This window comes from Trachemys scripta, chromosome 6, assembly GCF_013100865.1.
Source record: "Trachemys scripta elegans isolate TJP31775 chromosome 6, CAS_Tse_1.0, whole genome shotgun sequence".
In the NCBI taxonomy this organism is placed as follows: Eukaryota; Metazoa; Chordata; order Testudines; family Emydidae; genus Trachemys; species Trachemys scripta.
In genome coordinates, this window is record NC_048303.1 from 12,498,611 (window position 1) to 12,517,536 (window position 18,926).

Here is an 18,926-nt window from a genome sequence, read left to right on the forward strand (position 1 = left end):
TGTTAGTCTCTAAGGTGCCACAAGTACTCCTGCTCTTCTTTTTGCGGATACAGACTAACACGGCTGCTACTCTGAAACCTGTCAAACTGTTTTAAAATACTCACTTGCAAGTTTCTTTCCTGAGACCTAATGTAGGGTCTGATCTTGCAAATTATCACTCACCTAAACAGTCCTTACTCGTGTGAGCAATTTCACTGGCTTCTGTGGGACTATTTACATGAGAAGAGATGGTTTGAAGGATCAAACCCATAATCATAGCTTCTAGGAGCCTGGTGTCATGTGAGAGCAATACTCCAGGTAAACACCAAGTTATGTTTATGCCCCATGTCCAGCATTGAGTTTACACAGCTGGCCTTCTGACAGCTCCACCCATCAGGTTTCAAGGCCACACCTGGAATTTGCTAAAGGTTTCAGGGGACTTTCATAGAGTGTGGCACGATGATTTGTCAATGGAAAAAAAGAAAGAGAGGAGATCAGCTCGTAGCAAATGTGAGATGTCCACTGCACGTCTGTCCCTAGCAAAAAGTTTCACAGCATAATTAAATGTAAAAAAGCTGCAATACTATGAGTGGTAATGTTATTCATTAAAATGCACAAAAGCCAGGAGATGAAAAAGTTAGAGTTCTTGTAGTAACTGCAATTGGTTCACATTGTGCATATATAGCACGTGATAGTCTTGATTAGCGCTTAGATTGTTCAACGTCTATCCAGATCTAGGTACTTCTGTGGCATTGTAGCCTTATAATCTGAGCACTCACAAATATTAGTGAATTTATTTTCATAAAAGCCCATAAGCCAGGAAAGCAGCATTATTCCCACTTTACAGATGGGAAATTGAGACATGGAGCGATCAAGGAGCTTGCCCAGGATCACACAGAAAGTGTTTGGCAGAGTCAGGAATTGATTGAAGATTTGAGTCTCAGCCCAGTGCCTTAAACCATCAGGCTAACCTTCTTCCCACTGACCAGAGCATATGGGCTGTAAGTTTGTAACATGAGAGGGAGAAAGGAGCAACGTCTACTGGGACCAGCCTACTACCACTAATAAAGAAGGGAAAGTGAGAGGAGTGGCAGAGAGAGAGGGTACGGCATAACATGGCTGACTCTCATGCAGCACTTGCTGCACAAAAGCAACAGAAAACCTGCCTTCCTGGCTCCTTTAAGCAGAGCTAGCTCCCTATAGCATTCTACTAGTCAGTGACTGAATATTCAAAGTTCTCTGTGGCCTGCAATATGTTGCAGAAACCTCAAGTGCTTACTGCTAATCACTGTGAGCTGCTCAGAAAGTTATGGGAGGGGCTTGACTAGAATATCCATAGCGCTTTCCACCGTCCAGATACTTTATGAACATTGAGTAATCCCCACAGCTTCCCTGTTGCAAAGCTAGGTCTCATGCTACCCAAATTGGGAAGTAACTATGCTAATGCCTGCATATGCCCAGTGTGACCTTGCATAGGCGGTGAGTTATATGGGCCCGTGGTGCCCGTGCTCCACCAATATTCAGGAATGTGGGCCCAGCTCCACCAATGTTTGGGCTTATATTTTCTGAGCCCTCCCGTCCATAGGATGGACCGGGGCAACCACCCCGGGCTCCATGCTTTGGGGGGCCCACACTTCAGGGGCCTGCAGGGTCCAGGCGGCCTGGGGGTTAGTGGGAGGCCTGGTGCTGGCAGCACCAAGGAACCCATCCCCAGCCCGCTCTACTCCGCCCCCGCTCTGCCCCTTCACCCAAGTCCCCGCTCCACCTCTTCCCGCCCCTGCTTCGCCCCTGCCCCATCCCCATTCCACCCCTTCCCCCAAGTCCGCACTTCTTCCACCCCTTCCCGCCCCTGCTCCACCCCTCCCTGCCCCCATACCACTCCTTCCCCACCCTGCCTCTTTCCGGCTTCCGCCCCCTCCCCTGAGCGATGCTGGGAGCTGGCGGAGCAGGGGCGGGCAGGGGCTGGGTCTCTCGCTGCTGCCAGCACCAGGCCCCCCATTAACTCCCCAGGCCACCCTGGACCCCACAGCCCCCCGTAGCGCAGGGCCCCCCAAAGTGCAGGTCCTGGGGCGGTTGCCCCAGTCCGTCCTATGGATGGAACGACTCTGCTTGGACCTGTTCTGGGCACCACCAAAAATTATACAAACCCTGACACCCATGTCACCTTGGTATTTCCAGGTGCCTGAGCAGGGTCATGTTGAGTCAGTGTGTTCACAGTATCAGTAGCTATGGCTTTTCTCTGCAGGCAAACCTGGCTCATGGGCACTTAGTAAATGTCACACCTCTGAGGTACACAGGTATATCCATCACATGGGGACGCTGAGGCACAGAGATGTGATATGACTTGCACAGGAGTCGTAGATGGAGTCCCTGTCAGAGCAGTAATTAGCGCTCCCAAGTTCTTGGCTCCCACTCCGGACCTCAGACCACTAGAGTGTGCCACTAGAACATGCCTAGATTTAGATCTGATTGTATGATTCCCATCGCCCCCTACCCCCTGTTTTCTGTGAAAGAACAAGGGCTGATATGTCTGTTTTTTCCTTGTGTAACAGATGCCTTGTCTTTCCCTTTTCACGGACCAGGACGAAGTGCCGGTGGAGGCAACCAACCCCCAAAAGAACAAAATGGACAAATTAATTGAAATCCTCAACAGCATGAGGAACAACAGCAGTGATGTGGACTCCAAGCTCACTACCTTCATGGAGGAGGCCCAGAACTCCACCAACTCTGAGGAGATGCTGGGCGAGATCGTCAAGACCATTTACCAGAAAGCGGTGACGGACCGCAGCTTCGCCTCCACCGCCGCCAAGCTCTGTGACAAAATGGCGCTCTTCATGGTGGAGGGGACCAAGTTCCGAAGCCTGCTTCTCAACATGCTGCAGGTAATTAGATATTTGCAGCTGCTCCCAGTGTGTTATTACTAGAAAGAAGTCCAGGAATTCTGACCATAGTTGAGCTTTTCCCAAGTTCCATTCTTGCCCAATTAATTATAGAAAAGAAAAGTGTAAGTGAAGATCGGGCAGTGGTTTTTGTGTTTGTTTATGCAAGTGTTTCATGGTTACGACAGACCAATATAATTTTATAGGCACCATCCGGTTAATATCCATCTCTATCTCTCCTTCTGTTTTAAAAGCTCAGTTTAACAAATGCTCATTCCCCAGGCACTGTCCCCACCTAGTTTTAACCCATAAAGCTCTGAAAGGTTTGGATTCTTAGTACGTCAGAGACTACCTCTCTCCTTATGCGATTCCCCAGCGGTTGAGATTATTATTGTTTGTTGTTCGTATTACTGTAGTACCTACAATCTTGGACCAACATCAGAACCCATGTGCTGGGAGTGTACATAGACAGTCCCTGGCCTGAAGAGCTTGCAGTCTAAATAGACAAGACAGGCCAAAGAGGAGAAAGGAAGGATCTTTATCCCCGTTTACAGACAGGGAGATGAGGCTCAGGGAGATGAAGGCCAAGATCCCCAAAGGGATTTAGGTACCTGAAGACCAGAATGTGTTGCTGCAGTCCGCAAAACCCTTCACTTGGCTGCCATCTCACCTTGTAGGTCCCTAAACTCACTTGGCACCAATGTTTTCACTGTAAAAATTCCCAAGGCATCTAAGTTTCTACCTGGGGACAAGTGCACTGCTATCTATCTCACCGTGGGGCCTGAATCCGATAGTTGTGCTCAGAGGCCTCCTCCGAAGTCCTTTGTGGATCTGGGCTGAAGTGACTTGCCCAAGGTCACACAGGAAAGTCTATGGCACAGTCTTGAATTGAATCCAGCTCTCTGTGCCCTAATTACAAGATCTCCCTTCCTACAAGATCTGGTGAGGCACTTGAGGAGGTGATGGGCATTTGAGGAGACAGCTCTCTGGCTTAAATGGAAGAAAGCTGTGCATTATCCGTGGAGGGTCCTCTCCGCTGGTATTTGTGTCCCCCATTGCGCTGCCAGAGCCCAAGTTTGTTTCCACATATCTCACAGCTCTTGATGCTAAACACATGGAAATAAATAGCTGCAAGTTGCTTTAATCCAATATGAGCCCTGACTCAACTACACCGTCTAGGAAGCAGAAGAAAATTGCTGGCATCGATCTGCCTGGCTTGCAACTGTAACAGCTGCACTTACAACCCGGACGGTAATGATTTGTGTGTGTGCAGATCATTGATTATCATGGGTGACTTTTTTATCAGTACACCCAGCACTGGGTTTACTGTACCATGTCCAAGAACTCTATAGAAAAGCAAAGTCAATTAAAAAATAAACTGATAGCCCTGGCATTTAGACCATCATAATGATATATAACCAGGGAAATTGGGATTGTCCCCTAGGCACCGGCTGCCCGCTAATGGAGAGCATAGGCTTGAATGTCTGTGTTGGTTTATTATGCTGTTTTGCAGCTCATCACATGGTTAATATGTGATTATTTGCTTTCTGGGAGAGGGTATCTTAGAGTCCCTAGGCCTGCCTGCCCCTTCAACATACCCTCTTTGTTCCCTGCCTGCACAGGGCACATGCCGCACCTGATTATTGGCCAAGGAGGGTTAGAGCAGGCTCTCTCACTCAGGGCCGGCTCCAGCTTTTTTGCCGCCTAAAGCGGCGAAGCGGGGGGGGGGGGGGGGGGGGGGAGATAAAGCCGCGATTGGCGGCAGCTCTGCCACGCCGCTTCATTCTTGGGCGGCAATTCAGCGGCGGGTCCTTCCCTCCGAGAGGGACTGAGGGACTTGCCGCCGAAGACCCAGACGTGAGTCCCCTTTCCATGGGCCGCCCCAAGCACCTGCTTCCTTTGCTGGTGCCTGGAGCCGGCCCTGTCAGGACCTACCTCTTTCCACATCTCTGATGGGCTGGATCCATGAGATGTGGCCCTTCAGTCTTGAATGTTTGGGCTCAGCTTAGCTCACCGTTTTTCAGGGAGGCTGGCTGGCTTATGGGATTGATAGGCTGTGGGACCTTTTAACCTGTTAGTTATCGGCTGAAAACAGCTCAGTTCAGCAGTGCACATGTGGTGCCAGCCCCAAAGTCCCATCAGCATTTTTCTTAATGCCCTGGCAACTAAAATACCAGCACTTGGCTGACATGTTAGGGACCAGGACCCTAGGCGGTCTGAGTGGTCAGAATAGGTGTAGTGGGTGGAGCAGGCATTCAGATCGGGGAACGAAGTTGAGGGTCAGCACCAGAGTCAACTGCCAATTACCAGAGCCAGGGGTCGAGTCAGAATCAGGGACAGGAATCGAAGCTGAGGGGTGGGGCCAGGGTTAGATACCAAATGCCAGAGCCAAGGGTCAAACCAGAGTCAGAAGTCCGAGCCAGGGGTCCGAACCAGGACTGGTAACTGATGGTTGGAAGCAAGCTGTAGGGGTGAGAACCAGAGGAGAGGCCAGGACTAGGGATAGAGCAGGAGCACGGTGGGAGTCAGGAGCAAAGGCAGGGGTGAGGCAGGAGCCAGGAGCGGAGCAGGAATCAGGAACAGGGTTGGGTACAGGGTGTCAAATGCAGGAAGTAGGCACAAGCGCAGGGTCCAGTGCAGCAGCAACAGGGAATCACCTGGTTGCTCAGACAACTTACTGTGCCTTTGTCTGGCTTAAATAGCATGGTTGGGCCAATCGGTGGAGCCTGGCGAGGCGATCTTCCAATCAGGGCTTCTGTGGGTGGTGCCTTGGCTGAGGCTGTAGTTCTACTAGCTCCTTGACCCACCAGATTTCAGAAGACATTGGCTGGAGGCCAGGATGTCTGGGAACTCACAGGCCTGGGTTTGAGCCCCAGACATCACATGTGGAGGAAGGGAGCTTCTGGGAAATGCTGGCAGGGTCTCTCACTTCTCAGATAAGGCTGACCCAGGCTGATGGGAGGTCCATGTATCTCGCCTAAACTGTCTGTCCTCTGTCTACTCCAAGCAGGTGGTCAGCACCACTGGTGTAGTCATGACTGATGTGCCTCTTCCAGGGAAAGTGGAAAAGGTCACCTTGATTGAAACAAACAGGCATTGACAGCCATAGCATCATTCCGTGAGCTGAGAGGGTGGTGGAGGGCAAGGATGCCCTTAGTGAAAAGGACCAGGTGGATGAGGATTATATGGAAAGCCTCTTGCCACATTACGGGCATTGTCCATAGCATGTAACAATGTTATACCCCAGCCGGTGATGTTATTTGGTATGAGCACAGGCTCCCTTTTTGTGCTCTGCAGAGAGGAGAATTTGAGGCTTCATTTATGTGCAGAAATGCTTTGTGGTGGTGATATGGGAGCGGCCCTCGTTTTCATTTTGTTGCTGACGGTGTATGTTACGCACACATCCTGGCATTGAAATCACATCTTTCTTTGCAATGTACTTTCCTTGCCATTCTGCTTTCCTTTTCTGCTGTGGCTGGAATTCATCGCTTTATTATACTTTTGCATTGCTTGTTTCCAGTCCTGTGGCTGGCTGTGCGCAGTGCCCGGGGCTGAGTCAGACTTTTGGGCAAACAGCACGTGGCAGTTGTCTGACATTCCTTCTTGCCATATATCTATCCTTAATCCAGCTGGCAAAAATGCTGGCACTCTGATTTACATATAGTGAGCCCCTGATGCCCTCTGCTTTGATTTGATGCAGCCACAAGCCAAGGAGGGAGAAGGTCTTGCTAAAGTGCTACTGTGCCATCCTGTGATGGCTGCTGCCATTACTGTGACGTTGTCAGCTAGAACACTCCATCCTCCCCAAAAGAATATGAAATAGCAGCTGTGGTGAACATTCAGGTGTGAGCCAGTCTCCAGGAACCTGAGGGTATGTCTGCACAGCAAAGAAAATCCCTTGGCTGCCACGTGTCAGCTGACTTGAGCTCGCAGGGCTCGGGCTGCGGGGCTGTTCCATTGCTGTGTAGACTTGCCAGGCTTGGGCTGGAACCCAAACTCTGGGATCCTCCCATCTCACAGGGTCCTAGAGCTCAGACTTCAACCCAAGCCCAGATGTCTAAACAGCAGGGAAACAGCCACAGACCCTGAGCCCCGTGAGCCTGAGTCGGCTGGCACAGGCCAGCCGCAGGTGTCTAGTTGCTGTGTAGACATACCCTGAGAGCATTCCTTGCTCAGAAGGCTTTGCAAGTTAGCCTCACATTGGTGAGATTTGTGTCACTAGCTGATCATTCACTGAAAGGGTTTGTGCTTCTATTTAAAGAAACAAACTCCAGTGAACACTTATCAACTGCTCCAGTGACCCACAAAAGTCAATCGATTCCTCGTGGTGACTTTCTCATGAAGAGGGGTGTATTCATTATTCACTACATCTGGGATACTTCAGGCCAGTTTCTTAAGAAAGGAGATTGTCCAATAAGGGTGACCTCTTTATATGGTTTTTATTGGGTTAATATCGAGCATGTACAGTTCTTATGAACATAATAATCAGGCATCACCTTCAAACTCCACACCTTCAGCTACTTTGGGAACGCTAATTAAACCCTGCAGTAAGTATCATCCCCGTTTTTCAGATAGGGCTCAGAGAAGTTAAGTGACCTGCCCAAGGTTACTCTTACCAACTGGCAGAGCCAGGAATAAAACTGAGGAGTCGTAGCTTCCACTCTTGCTTTTTAACGATTAGAGGATTCTTCCTCTCAAGAAAAGTGACCATCTTCTCTTGATTGTCTGCTGTTAACTCTTCCTTCAGTGCTGTAGCCAGATGTTCAGCTGGTGCAAATGGGTGTAGATCATTGGCTTCAGTGGAACTTCACTGACTGTCTGCTCCAGTATTTTGAGTGGGGAAGTGTCCTGGAAGATTCCTCCCATTTTTTCCATTTACTCCTTGTCCCTTTTAATGGAAAATGACTCTGTGGAGCTGAATCTTTCTCTTTGTGATTTTGCTGAGTTGGGAGGTTTCCAGTGAGGTCAAAACTTCACACCTCCAAATGCTGTTTACTCGGAAGTTAGGTAGAATTCTATCAAATGGCAGGAGATGAAGATTCAAGGCTCCTGGGTTCTGATCTGCTACCAACTCATGGTCTGACCCTGGGCAAGTCACTATCTCGCTAGACTCCAATTTCCCAACTGCGTTGACTTACTGGAGTGAAGTACTTTGAGGTTTATAAAATGGGGATGATAACACCGACTTACCTACCTGCTTGTTTTGTTGTGATCCCCAATTAACACATGTGTAAAGCACTTTCACATTAGAAGAAGGTACAATATTCAGTACAAATTAAAAATTTATATTTAATGAACTGCCCATCCCCTTCTGGTTCTCCCTGTGCTCAGCCTCAGAGACTAGCAGATCTCATGAAACTCCATGTCTCTGAAGAAAGGAAATTACGCAGGGACGGAATTTGCCCCAAGTTCTCTGAAGCTGCCAGCAGAAAGCCTTCCATGTGATGCAGCTCCTCCGCTGTGTATGTCCATTGTATTCTGTATTATGAAATATCTGTTGTAGTAACGTGGTAAACATGAAAGCTAACCTGTAGACCCTTCTGGGTGCAAGAAATCTCAGCTCTTGTTTCCTGCTCGTGCTAACAGATGGGGGAAATCTTGACTATAGTTAACAGAGAAATTCCATTACACAATATTTTAAGTGATTTTGAGCCTTGCTCTCCAGTGGGTTTACAATGAAAAGAGGGCTTTGCTTTCACAATTCTGGGTCAATGAGAGGGCAGGCATATATAATGAGAATCGTAGCCAAGGCTGGCTTATTGATGCACAGATTTCAGAGCGAGGAGGAGTCTGAAAAAATGAGAGAGAGAGATTTATGGGAAATGTGTCACCTGTGACTTCTGTAGCTAGACAAGCTGATGTTAAACTGTATCATTATTTATCCCCTTGTGTATGCACATGTTCCAGCAACGAGGTCAGTTATACAATGCCCAAGTGCTGTTCAAAGAGTTTGTTTTCTAGCTCACTCCAATGCTGGATGATTGTAATAGCACTCTGTGCTTGCATGCTGTCAAGCATCATTTAAGGGTCTCAAGACACTTCCACAAATAAATAACTAATTAAACTATGGGAGGTGCGTTGCCACATTTACTATTCAGTCCTTTATTTCACACATGAAGGAACTGAGGCCTGGAGTTTAATTAACTAGTCCAAGGGTCATGCAGCAATTCCGTAACAGGGCTAGTCCTTGTGGTATCTAGCTCTACAGTAGATAGAGACCAGTAGTCCTGAGACCCAGCACCTGCTTTAACCAACAGTCCACACTCCCTCATTGTATCATTATGTACTTATCCCTGCTTTCAGCTACTGAATGAGGAAAATTCAAGTATTGCTTAGGTGAGTTGTTGTGGCTTCGGAGGTTGCGTGGACAATATCTACAACTGGCATTTTACTAGAGGCAACTTATGGGCTTGTTTCATCTTTCTGTTACCTTCCTGCTGGTTAAATACACAAGCTAGGCACAGGTGTATGGGAACTGCTGATCCTTTGAATATTTCTGTTTTTCCTTGGGTCATGTGATTTATTTTTTTTTAAACCTCTTGTGGTTTTGTCTCAGTTCTTGCTCTGGTTTCTGCCCTAGGGGGTGAAGATGATGCTAGGTGACTATATGTCCTTGCAGTGTGAGGTAGATGCCAGGGGCTAGGGCATCAGGAGCAGGAATTTGAGGAAGCAGTCCCAGTGAGGCTGGAAGGAAATATAGTGTAGCTGATTAATAGTAATGTTACAGTGGTGCTTAGAGACCACGCCAAGACTGGGGCCCAGCCTTGCCCCAAAGAACTTACAGTCTAAATATACAAGAGAGACATAGGGCGGGGGGAAAGGCAAAGCCATCATCTCCATTTTACCGCTGGGGATCTGCAACACTGAAGACTGAAGTGAGTTGCCCCAGGGCACCCTGGGAGTCTCTGGCAGAGTCTCAGCCCCAAGTCCCAGCCCAGTATCTTAACCACAAGCCCATGCTTCCTCTTGCAAGACTGACTCCCAAGAAGTCCTCCAGCAAAATCACCATAGGCTGAACTTGGCAGAGAGATTATCTCTAAGGATAAAAGAAAATTGATTTTTCCTTAAAACAAAATCCATGATCAGCCCATGATTTTGAGTAAAAAATCACAGCAAAAAACTCAGAGCCCTGATCATAAGCAAGAGGGGTAGGTAGCATAATACACTGAAAGCCCATGAGATACCAGCACCTAACCCAAGAGCAGAGGAGATTCCCCTTGGCAGTGGCAGTTATGACTTGCTCTTTCCTGTGAAATTTTTCAGTCATTTCTGGCAGCCACATCCAGGATTAAACTAAACTAGCAAATCCCTAAACTGTTCTTGTTATGGTGTTTAAAAACTACTATCCGTCTAACTTGAACCAAGGTCTCGGAGCCTCTGGAAATAGAACTAACTTCATTGTCACGTGCCATCTGGAGCCCTAAACAGCAGCAGATCCTCCTGTCTGGTGAGCTCTCTGCTAGATCCTCTGTGCCACTGCAGGAAACCTGTAACGCTTTCTTTAAAGCATGATCTGTGGAGACTTATCAGCCAGGGTCAATGATTTAACATCCTGAAAGCTATAAATCAGAAACCGGATCCCATTCATGCTTTTCTAAGAGCGTGTATGTAGTACAAACAAAGACTCTGTCATTGTTAACACTCCAGCAGCCCGGGAAGCTGCTACAATCATCAGGACCGGCGGAAAGCATCCTAGGAGTGTGTTTGAATTGGATTTGAGAGACTTTTCCTCAGCAGAGGGCTTCTTCCTGCAGGCCGCATGTCTTGGGGAACTTCCTGGGCTAAAGAGGCTGTCAGCATCCCTGGGCACCACCACATTCTGGTGGTTGGGGGGACCCTGCTGCTGTACTGAGAGAGGACATAAGATGGATGAACATTCAGGTGACCTGTCCCTTCAGCTTTGCCAGCTGGCCATGGACATTGCTCCGGGGTTGTGACATACTGCAATAGAATCCAGACTAGTGGGGGGCTGTGTCACCGCTGCCCTGCAACCCTGGGTGTCTTACAATGTCTATGGCCCACCTGGGCCACTCACAAACAGCCTTCTAGCATGCATAGCACACCCTGGGTGCCTGCCAGTTACACCATGGCTCTCACCAGCCTTGGTTATACTGCAGGGTGACCTCAACATCCCCCCCAGAAACGTATGTCCTGTACTACCCAGCCCTCTTCTGGATAGTACAGATATATTAAGTCTATTATACCTTTAAGGGAATAATATGACGGTTTATTATCTTAAATAGAGTTACCCAGACACCTCAACTTAAACATGCTGGATTAGATAAAACAGTAAAACTAGTTTATTAACTACAAAGAGAGAGATTTTAAGTGAGTACAAGTAATGAGGCATAAAAGCCAGAAGTGGTTACAAGAAAAATGAAGACAAAGCGCTTTCTAATATCGACTTAAGAAACTATTGGTGTTGCAAAGCAAACTTTCATACTGCATACCCCAGAAGATTACTGACCAAACTTTCAGCTCAGGCCTCCTCCCCCAGAGTCCAATGGCTGTTTCCTCTTTTCGTCTTAGGTTTGGAAAATGAGGTGAGCAGGGAGAGAGAAGGGGGTGCCTGAGGGTGTTTTTCCCTCCTTTTTATAGTTTCAGTCCCCCTCTTGAAAAACATTTCCAGCTGAAAACCAGAAGATAAAGCGTCTATGTGGAAGGATTTTCCCTGCTGGGTTTTTTCACCTGTCTGAGCTTCCTTTGTTTTCCCTTCCTGCTTGATGATTCTGTTTATTGCGTAAATGCAAATTAAGGCAAACACACATTCCTTTGTTTAGGACAGACCTGTTTGCTGACTTCTGCGTGGGCAGGGCTGTGGGGTTTGGAACCTGTGTTAATACCATCATACAGGGGAATCTTATAATTTCACATATAGTGTTGCCACATATATTTTATCAGGACAATGCTGACCAGCAAATTATGAGTTTTCAAATGACACCTCACAAGGCATACTTTGTACAAAGATTATTGCAGTGGTGTGTGGGTGCATTCCCTCACGGGGGTGACCCAAGGTGCTGCAGTGCCTTCCAGTCCAGGGAACAAGAGACTGCTCCCAGCAGCTGAACCTACGGGTGACATCCTGGCCACATGGAAGTTTTTTCATTGTCTTAATGGAGCCAGGATTTCACTCTAGGTCTCTTGGGAGGCAACAAAGGCCCACCATGCAGGTCCTAAATGTGTTTATTTCAAAGTCCAGTTTCACAGACACTCTTCTCTTCTTTGTTTAAATTAAACCGCTGTCTCCATTTTGGGGGAAGAAAGCTATTATGTTAAGTATTAATAATTCTTTGCTATAAGGCAGGAATTCAAGCAAGACACTGTCCTTGGCTCAGATCCCACCCCCGGGAATAATGTTTAACTGTCGTGTACTGTCATCAGGAACAACTAGACATACAGTACCTGCCTGGGGTACTTCAGATGAGTTAGGCTTGAGCCTGGCCGGTGGCTCCGGGCTCTTTCCCTTGAAGAGTTGCTAGGTTAATCTCAGCTGTCAATGATGGGGGGTGATCACAGTGACAGTGGTAGCATAGGTAGAGGGTAGATAATTTTGCAGGCCCATTAAAAAAAATATTAAGACCAACAGAGGCCTACATCTGTAGCTCCCATTGACTTTGAATGGAATAGTGAGAACACAGCGCTTCTGAAAATCAGGGCTCTGACAGTTAAACGTAATATTTCAGAAAGTTGCACAATCCTCCTTTGCAGCCAGCCTTTTCCTTTCCAGCCCTGTAGCCAGCTCGGGTTCATGTCCACAATTGTCTTCGCTCTCCTCGCTATGAATCCTGTCTTTACCTGTGGGATTTGTGAGCTCTGTTTGAAACACCCACGTGAGTGAATGCACAGAGCCGAGGAGAGGATATCCGTCTTGTGTATTGTGCTGCGCGCCCTTCTATTAAAGTCAGAGGAAATCAGAGCTGGCTCCAGCTATTTTCATCCAGGTTCTCCTGTGATGAAGTGGAGTTCAGCGTGAGGGCTAACGGTCCAAAGAGGAGAAGAAAAGAATCTAAAATCTTCTTCAGCAAGGAAACGGCTGACTAGCTGACCTCAGGCGTCAGTGACTGACAGATAGGTCTCTAATCCAGTCAACAGAAATACTTTAGGCAGGGCAATCCAGGGATGCTGCATGACAGGTTTTCTGCATTATTAACTGCAGAACCAGTGATTTTGTGGAGAGAGGAAAGGGCAACCCAGATGCTGCAAGTTGCTGAGCCACTGACTTCACTGCGAGTTGAAGATACTTGGCACCTTCTAAGACGTGCACAGCAACTGGCAGGACTGGGACCTCTTTGGTCATACAGCAAGATCAGGAAACATTTAAACTTATATTTGAAAAAATGATTCTTATAAAACTCAGCAATTGACAGTAGCTCCAGGAAGTCATCAGTCTTTTTTATTTGCTGTTACCACAACTGGAGGATCATTGAGCTTATGCTTATGGCTAAATACAGCGTGAAGCATTGGCTAACACACTTTCTGGGATTTACTTTGTGAACACTATTGTAGTTATTTACCATTAAGTGATTTCCCACCCCCGGGATTAGAGATGTTTAAGGAAGTTGCATGGGCAGATACAGAGAGTCCTGGGAGTCAGTTTAAATGCCGGTGGAACTTTGAACTAATCACATGATTGTCTTGTTTCAGAAACAATTCTGTTGAAAAAGTAATGTTAAAGGGGAAAAAAATGGTCCTTGAGGATCACCAGGTGCTGTATCAGAGCTGAGCTTTCAGGAGGAAGCAAACTGGCAGCAGAAAGCAAGGCTATTTCAGGTTTTTGCTTTCTCCAAAGAAAGAATTTCCAAAATAGAGTGAAATCACTTAGTCAGCAAGAATTGACACTTTCTGAATCTGTTCTTGTGGGATAGACACTGCACTAATGTGTTGTAAGGCAATCAAAATATAATTGGGCAAAGGGGGTAACACCAGTAATTTAAAAAAGATAGAAAAGGAGAAATATTAATATGTTATAACAATATTATACCTAGAGATCCCAACCAAGGTTCAGGCCCTATTGTGCTAGGTGACGTATAGAGATACAGTGAGAGACCATGCCTGTCCCAAAGAGCTTAAGTTCTAAATAGTGAAGACAGACAAAGGGTGTGAAGTGAAATAGCCATAGAGGTGAAGTGACTTGGCCATGGTCACACAGCAGGGCACTGGCAGAGCTGAGAAGAGGCACCATCTCTCCTAACTCTCAGCCTAGTGCCCTGGGTACTAGACCACGCTGCCTCCCTAAAAAACATAAGAAGTAACGTTAGGTATAACTAGCATCTCTCTTCTAGAAGTCAACAGACCAACTTGTTTTTATTATTATTTTCTCATTGATTTGAAAGTCTAGTGCTGTCATTAGCATTAGAGCTGCCCAGAAAACGGAATTTCCCTCCCACTAAAAATTTTCATGTTTCTGGGATCAAATTTCATCCCGAATCTGGACAAAAAAGTCAAAAATTCAACATTTTTCACGGGAGGAAGCAAGCCATTTGAGGAGACCCAAAACGGAATTTGTAGGCTTGCTCCCGAGTGCCCCAGCTCCCTGGCGAATCTAGTTAGCACAGCAAGGCAGCCACCCAGGAAGTCAGGCAGTTAGCAGCTTGCCACACTCCCGGGGGAGTCGGGAAGCCCCAGGAGGCTGCCCCCTGTTCCCTGGCTCCACATGTTGCCTGCCTGGTTTCTATCCAAACCTTTGACAGAATTAACATGTTCCCACAGAATGTTTTCAAACCAGCATGTCCAAGGGAAGTGTCGTCTATCAGAAAAATGTCAGCCCACTCTGGTTAGCATAGTAGACAAAGAACCCGGTCTCCTGGGTTCTATTCCTGGCTCTGTCACTGACTGATGGCAAGTCCATCAGCTTCCCTATCTACAACAGAGGATAAGAGTAATGCACATCAGAAAGGGATTTTCACATGAACAATTTCCTTTTAAAAGCGATTGGAAGGGGAAGGAATAAATTCTGCCCCCCAGTTACACGAGTGTCAACCTGGAGTAATTTAATGCCAAATTTGACCTGTTGATATGGGCACATAGACAAGAGCGGTGCCAGGGTTTTTGGCGTCCTAGGCGGGGGTCCTTCCGCGCTCCCGGTCTTCGTCGGCAATTCTGCGGCGGGGGGGTCCTTCCGCGCTCCCAGTCTTCGGGGCACTTTGGCGGCGGGTTCTGGAGCGAGTGAAGGACCCACCGCAGAATTGCCGCCGAATACCTGGAGCGCGGAAGGACCCCCCGCCGCCGAATTGCCGCCCCAAATCCTGGTGCCCTCAGTCGCCTAAATGGAAGCGCCGGCCCTGCACATAAAACATATCTAGGACATTGCTCAGATGTGGAGTTTGGGGGAAAGAGGAAAGGCCAGGCAACCCTGATACGTGTACTTGCACTGTCTGAGAATGTGGCATGAAAACAAATGTGTGTAATCTCGAGTTACAGAGGTTCTCCCAACCTTTTTCTTTATGATTGTTCTGTATAATCGTTGGCTATTGAAAAATCATAAAGCACTCATCAGAATGTGTAATTTTCTGTAAAGCCAGAAAGGAGCTTTTGAAAGAGTTACAGAGATCACAATGGCAGTGTAACAAGGCTAGGAGACATCACCCTTTTTACTAGTATCTTTCTCTTACTGCTAGTCACTATCACTCTCCCCCAGACTAGCTGATTAAACTGGTTCAAGATAAAATATTAGTGCAATAATGAACAGTTTTACATGATACTGTTCCCTGGGCACCGTTGACCATTTTGTTGATGGAGTGAATGCTGGGTAGAGCCTATATCATTACAATAACACTTAGCACTAACATAGTAATATAATAAATATTATATTAACTAGTAATATAGTAACTACAATTCCAAATGCTTTACACACAGGAAGTTCACCATGCTCTGTGTGATAGGTAAGGAGCCTAATATCCATTTCGGAAATAGAAGCACAGAGGACTAAACGTTTTGCGCAAAGTGACACAGGAAATCAGTTGCAAACAGAATAGAATCCAGGAGTCCTGACCTTTTCCAGCCCCTAGAACACAAGTGTTTCCAAATTGCATCTCACACATTGTTCTTTGCTATTAATTGATAACTTCTCTAAAACGCCTGGTCTAGAACTGGACTTGTTTGTCAGTAACATCTTTCAGACTAAGCTTATCCCAAAGTGTAAAGAGCTCTGCTAGCCGTACATGGTCAAGCTATAGAGTCTCTATACAAGGGTGTGATAAATAGGGATAAACATGCCCACTCATCCCCTGAATACTATTGGCCACTGACAGTGAAGGCAGAACCGATAACTGCAGGTCAAGCCCCTCGCATATGGTCCCAACAGATGTTCCTGTTTTGTAGGAGCTGTGTGGACTTGTTTGTCCCTTACTCTCAGGAGCAAATGACTGCAAATTGAGATCCCAGCAGCTCAGCCAGTCCTGCAACACCCAGACATGAACCAGGCTCTGGCAGAGGATCTAACAGATTAGAGTGTTAACCCACTGAGCCGTCCTGCCTGCTCTATTCGATATATATTGATCGTGTCCCTAAACCTTGGCTGATCCTTGTGAGATAAAAGCAGGTGCAGAACAATTAAATCGCAGAGCTAAGGATACTGCTTAATGAACAAATGTGGTTTTGTCTTTTCAACCTGGCTCCTATTCTATTTTTAGCTGTTGACGAGCACATGCATAGCAGGGGCACCTGCTTTGATTTCACTTCAGGAACTGCTCAAGTTCATAGCTTATCTCGTGAGACTTTTATGATCCCAAGACATATGCCAGTTCAGTGGCACAAAGACGCCACAGTGCCCCCCTCAAGACAGCTCCTCTGAGGAGTCTCTCTCTTGGCAGACATACAGATATTCAGACTTAATAACCCTGGCTGCAAACGAACCGGTGTCTCAAGTAGCAGCTGTCTTGATGTGAAATACGGGGATTGACAGGAAAGCTCTGGTTTGGATTTAGCTCTCCCCGTATTTTGGCTGTGAATCCAGTCTTTGCTCTTGAATCTGAATGATGTAAACCTTTAGAGGCACTTTAGTGGCACATGTAAAGCAAAATAATGCAACTGATGCCTGATGGGCCTTGGGGAACTGTTGCTATTTCTGGACCCAGCACTGTTTTTCTTTGCTTTTAAACCAGTGAAATTCTGAGTGGAATCAGATGGGTTAAATCAGAGTCATCGAAATATCGCCCAACAGAGGGCTGCCTTGGCAACTTGCCAGGAGCCCGCTGGCCCCAACTAATTGGCACAAAATGGAGCAGATTGCGTCTGCCCTCATCTTTACTATGGATGTGTGGCCAGTCCCAGCATGTGATGCAACGTGAATCGGGCCTCTGTGAGCCATGAAGCTTTGCATTCTATTCTGGGCCTTATAGTCTGCGGCAATTGTATTTCTACGTTAAAGATGAGTGCATTGCAGACTTCTTTGGTTTGTCATCACCCAGGGCTAAACCCCTCTGAATACAGGGTAGGTATCATTCCTTGCCGCCTTTCTTCTTCCACCCAGACTTTAAATAGATGTGAAACGCACTTATGCAGAGCACATTGTATTTTATATAAGTTGTTATATCAGCCCAGCAGTAGAGCACCTTCCAGTAGACCACGCAGTGACATGACTCAATTCCATCACATTTGGTTCATTCTCTCTGCAAGGGGAGAATTGTGTGTGCGGTGGAGAGTTTTATTCGGGGACGGTTTTGTTTTGGGGGGTGTCCTTTAAACACACATAACGGATCATGTAATATTGAGGCTAGAGGTATGGATTAGTCCTTTGTTGGCCTTTAATACAGGTTATCCTTCAAAGTCTCAGAAACAATAATTCAAACAAAATGAGCTGATATTAGTTCTTTTTCCATGATTAGGGCCTCCTCTTTCTCCGAAACACTTAGGGTGACCAGATGTCCCGATTTTATAGGGACAGTCCCGATTTTTGGGTCTTTTTCTCATATAGTCTCCTATTACCCCCCACCCCCTGTCCCGATTTTTCACACTTGCTGTCTGGTCACCCTAGAAACACTAGGTCCCAATGCAGGGGAAACAGGCAAATTCTCTCCATAGTAGGAGCAAACATGCCGCAAAGAGGAGGTTGAGGGCAGGGGGACAGAGTCCATGGCTGACTCTAGGTTCTGCCTCCGGGAGATGCAGTGCAGCATTAGACCCAGAGAGTATTGGAAGGGGAGAGTTCATCAAAAAATAAATCAAAGCTTGTGTATGTGTTTGCTTTGTCTCCTAGCCTGTGGGTGATTCGTCTCCCACAAGAGAATTTCGCTTGTCATAGTTTTAAACACAGGCTTACGCAGCCCCCGCATTTTGAAAACTAGATCTGCTGCAAACCCTGTGTCTGTAACATAAGTTAAAGTATTCCTCTGTTGAAATCTGTGTGCTCTTTATAGCAGAGAGGTGTCTGCATCTGAACTATGCATAGCAAAGTATATTATTAGAGTGGACATCACTGTGGCTGTAATTGTACACTGCTTTCCTTAGCAACTGTTCCCAACAACACATCAAACAGAAGGATGTGATACCTTTTTAAAAAAAATATACATCTATGCACTCAGATCAACACGGCCAGCCTGTTGCGGAAAGGCTACGTGAATCCAGTCAGATTCAAAATCTGGTATGTCCCTGCATTTAGAAATAAACTTCTGGGTTGTGGTAGCAGGGCTATTTCTAGTACACACCCTAAACCCTGTTAAATTAAACCATTGACCCCTCCGTTGCACCAGGCTGTTTCTCGTTATCAGGTATTCACCAAAGGTAGTTTTTGTGAAGTATACTGTGTTTTGAGTACAGGGCATAGAAGATGTACGTAAGCAGTTTCATGTTGCTTGGCACTGATTGGTATAGCCCGAGGGGGGCAATGACAGAGAGCACGAAGACTGTACAGTCTTCTTCCCACTAGTTATGACCATTCTCCTCAAGAGAGGAAGGATAGTCTGTGGTTCAGACATAGGGAACTAGCAGATGATTGTTCTGTTCTGTTCCCGGCTCAGCCACAGCCATTGGACCTGGTTGATCCCTGCCTTTTTCCTTGTGGGTATAAAAAACTGTAGCCAGGCCGATTGGGATCATTGTACACTCACTTCATGCCAGTGAAAACGATTG

General features: G+C 46.8%; 1 protein-coding gene across 2 annotated transcripts in view; it reads left to right on the forward strand.

The window, feature by feature from the left end:
* The first annotated feature begins 2,532 nt into the window (after positions 1-2,532).
* Positions 2,533-18,926, forward strand: part of CTIF (cap binding complex dependent translation initiation factor) — a 99,430-nt gene continuing 83,036 nt past the window's right edge. For both annotated transcript variants that reach the window (XR_004646147.1, XM_034773727.1), the window contains exon 1: positions 2,533-2,861. Coding sequence is in view for 1 of the 2 variants with exons in the window: in XM_034773727.1 (XP_034629618.1) it covers positions 2,604-2,861 (258 nt within the window). In the remaining variant the exon portion in view is untranslated. The remainder of the gene's footprint in view (positions 2,862-18,926) is intronic.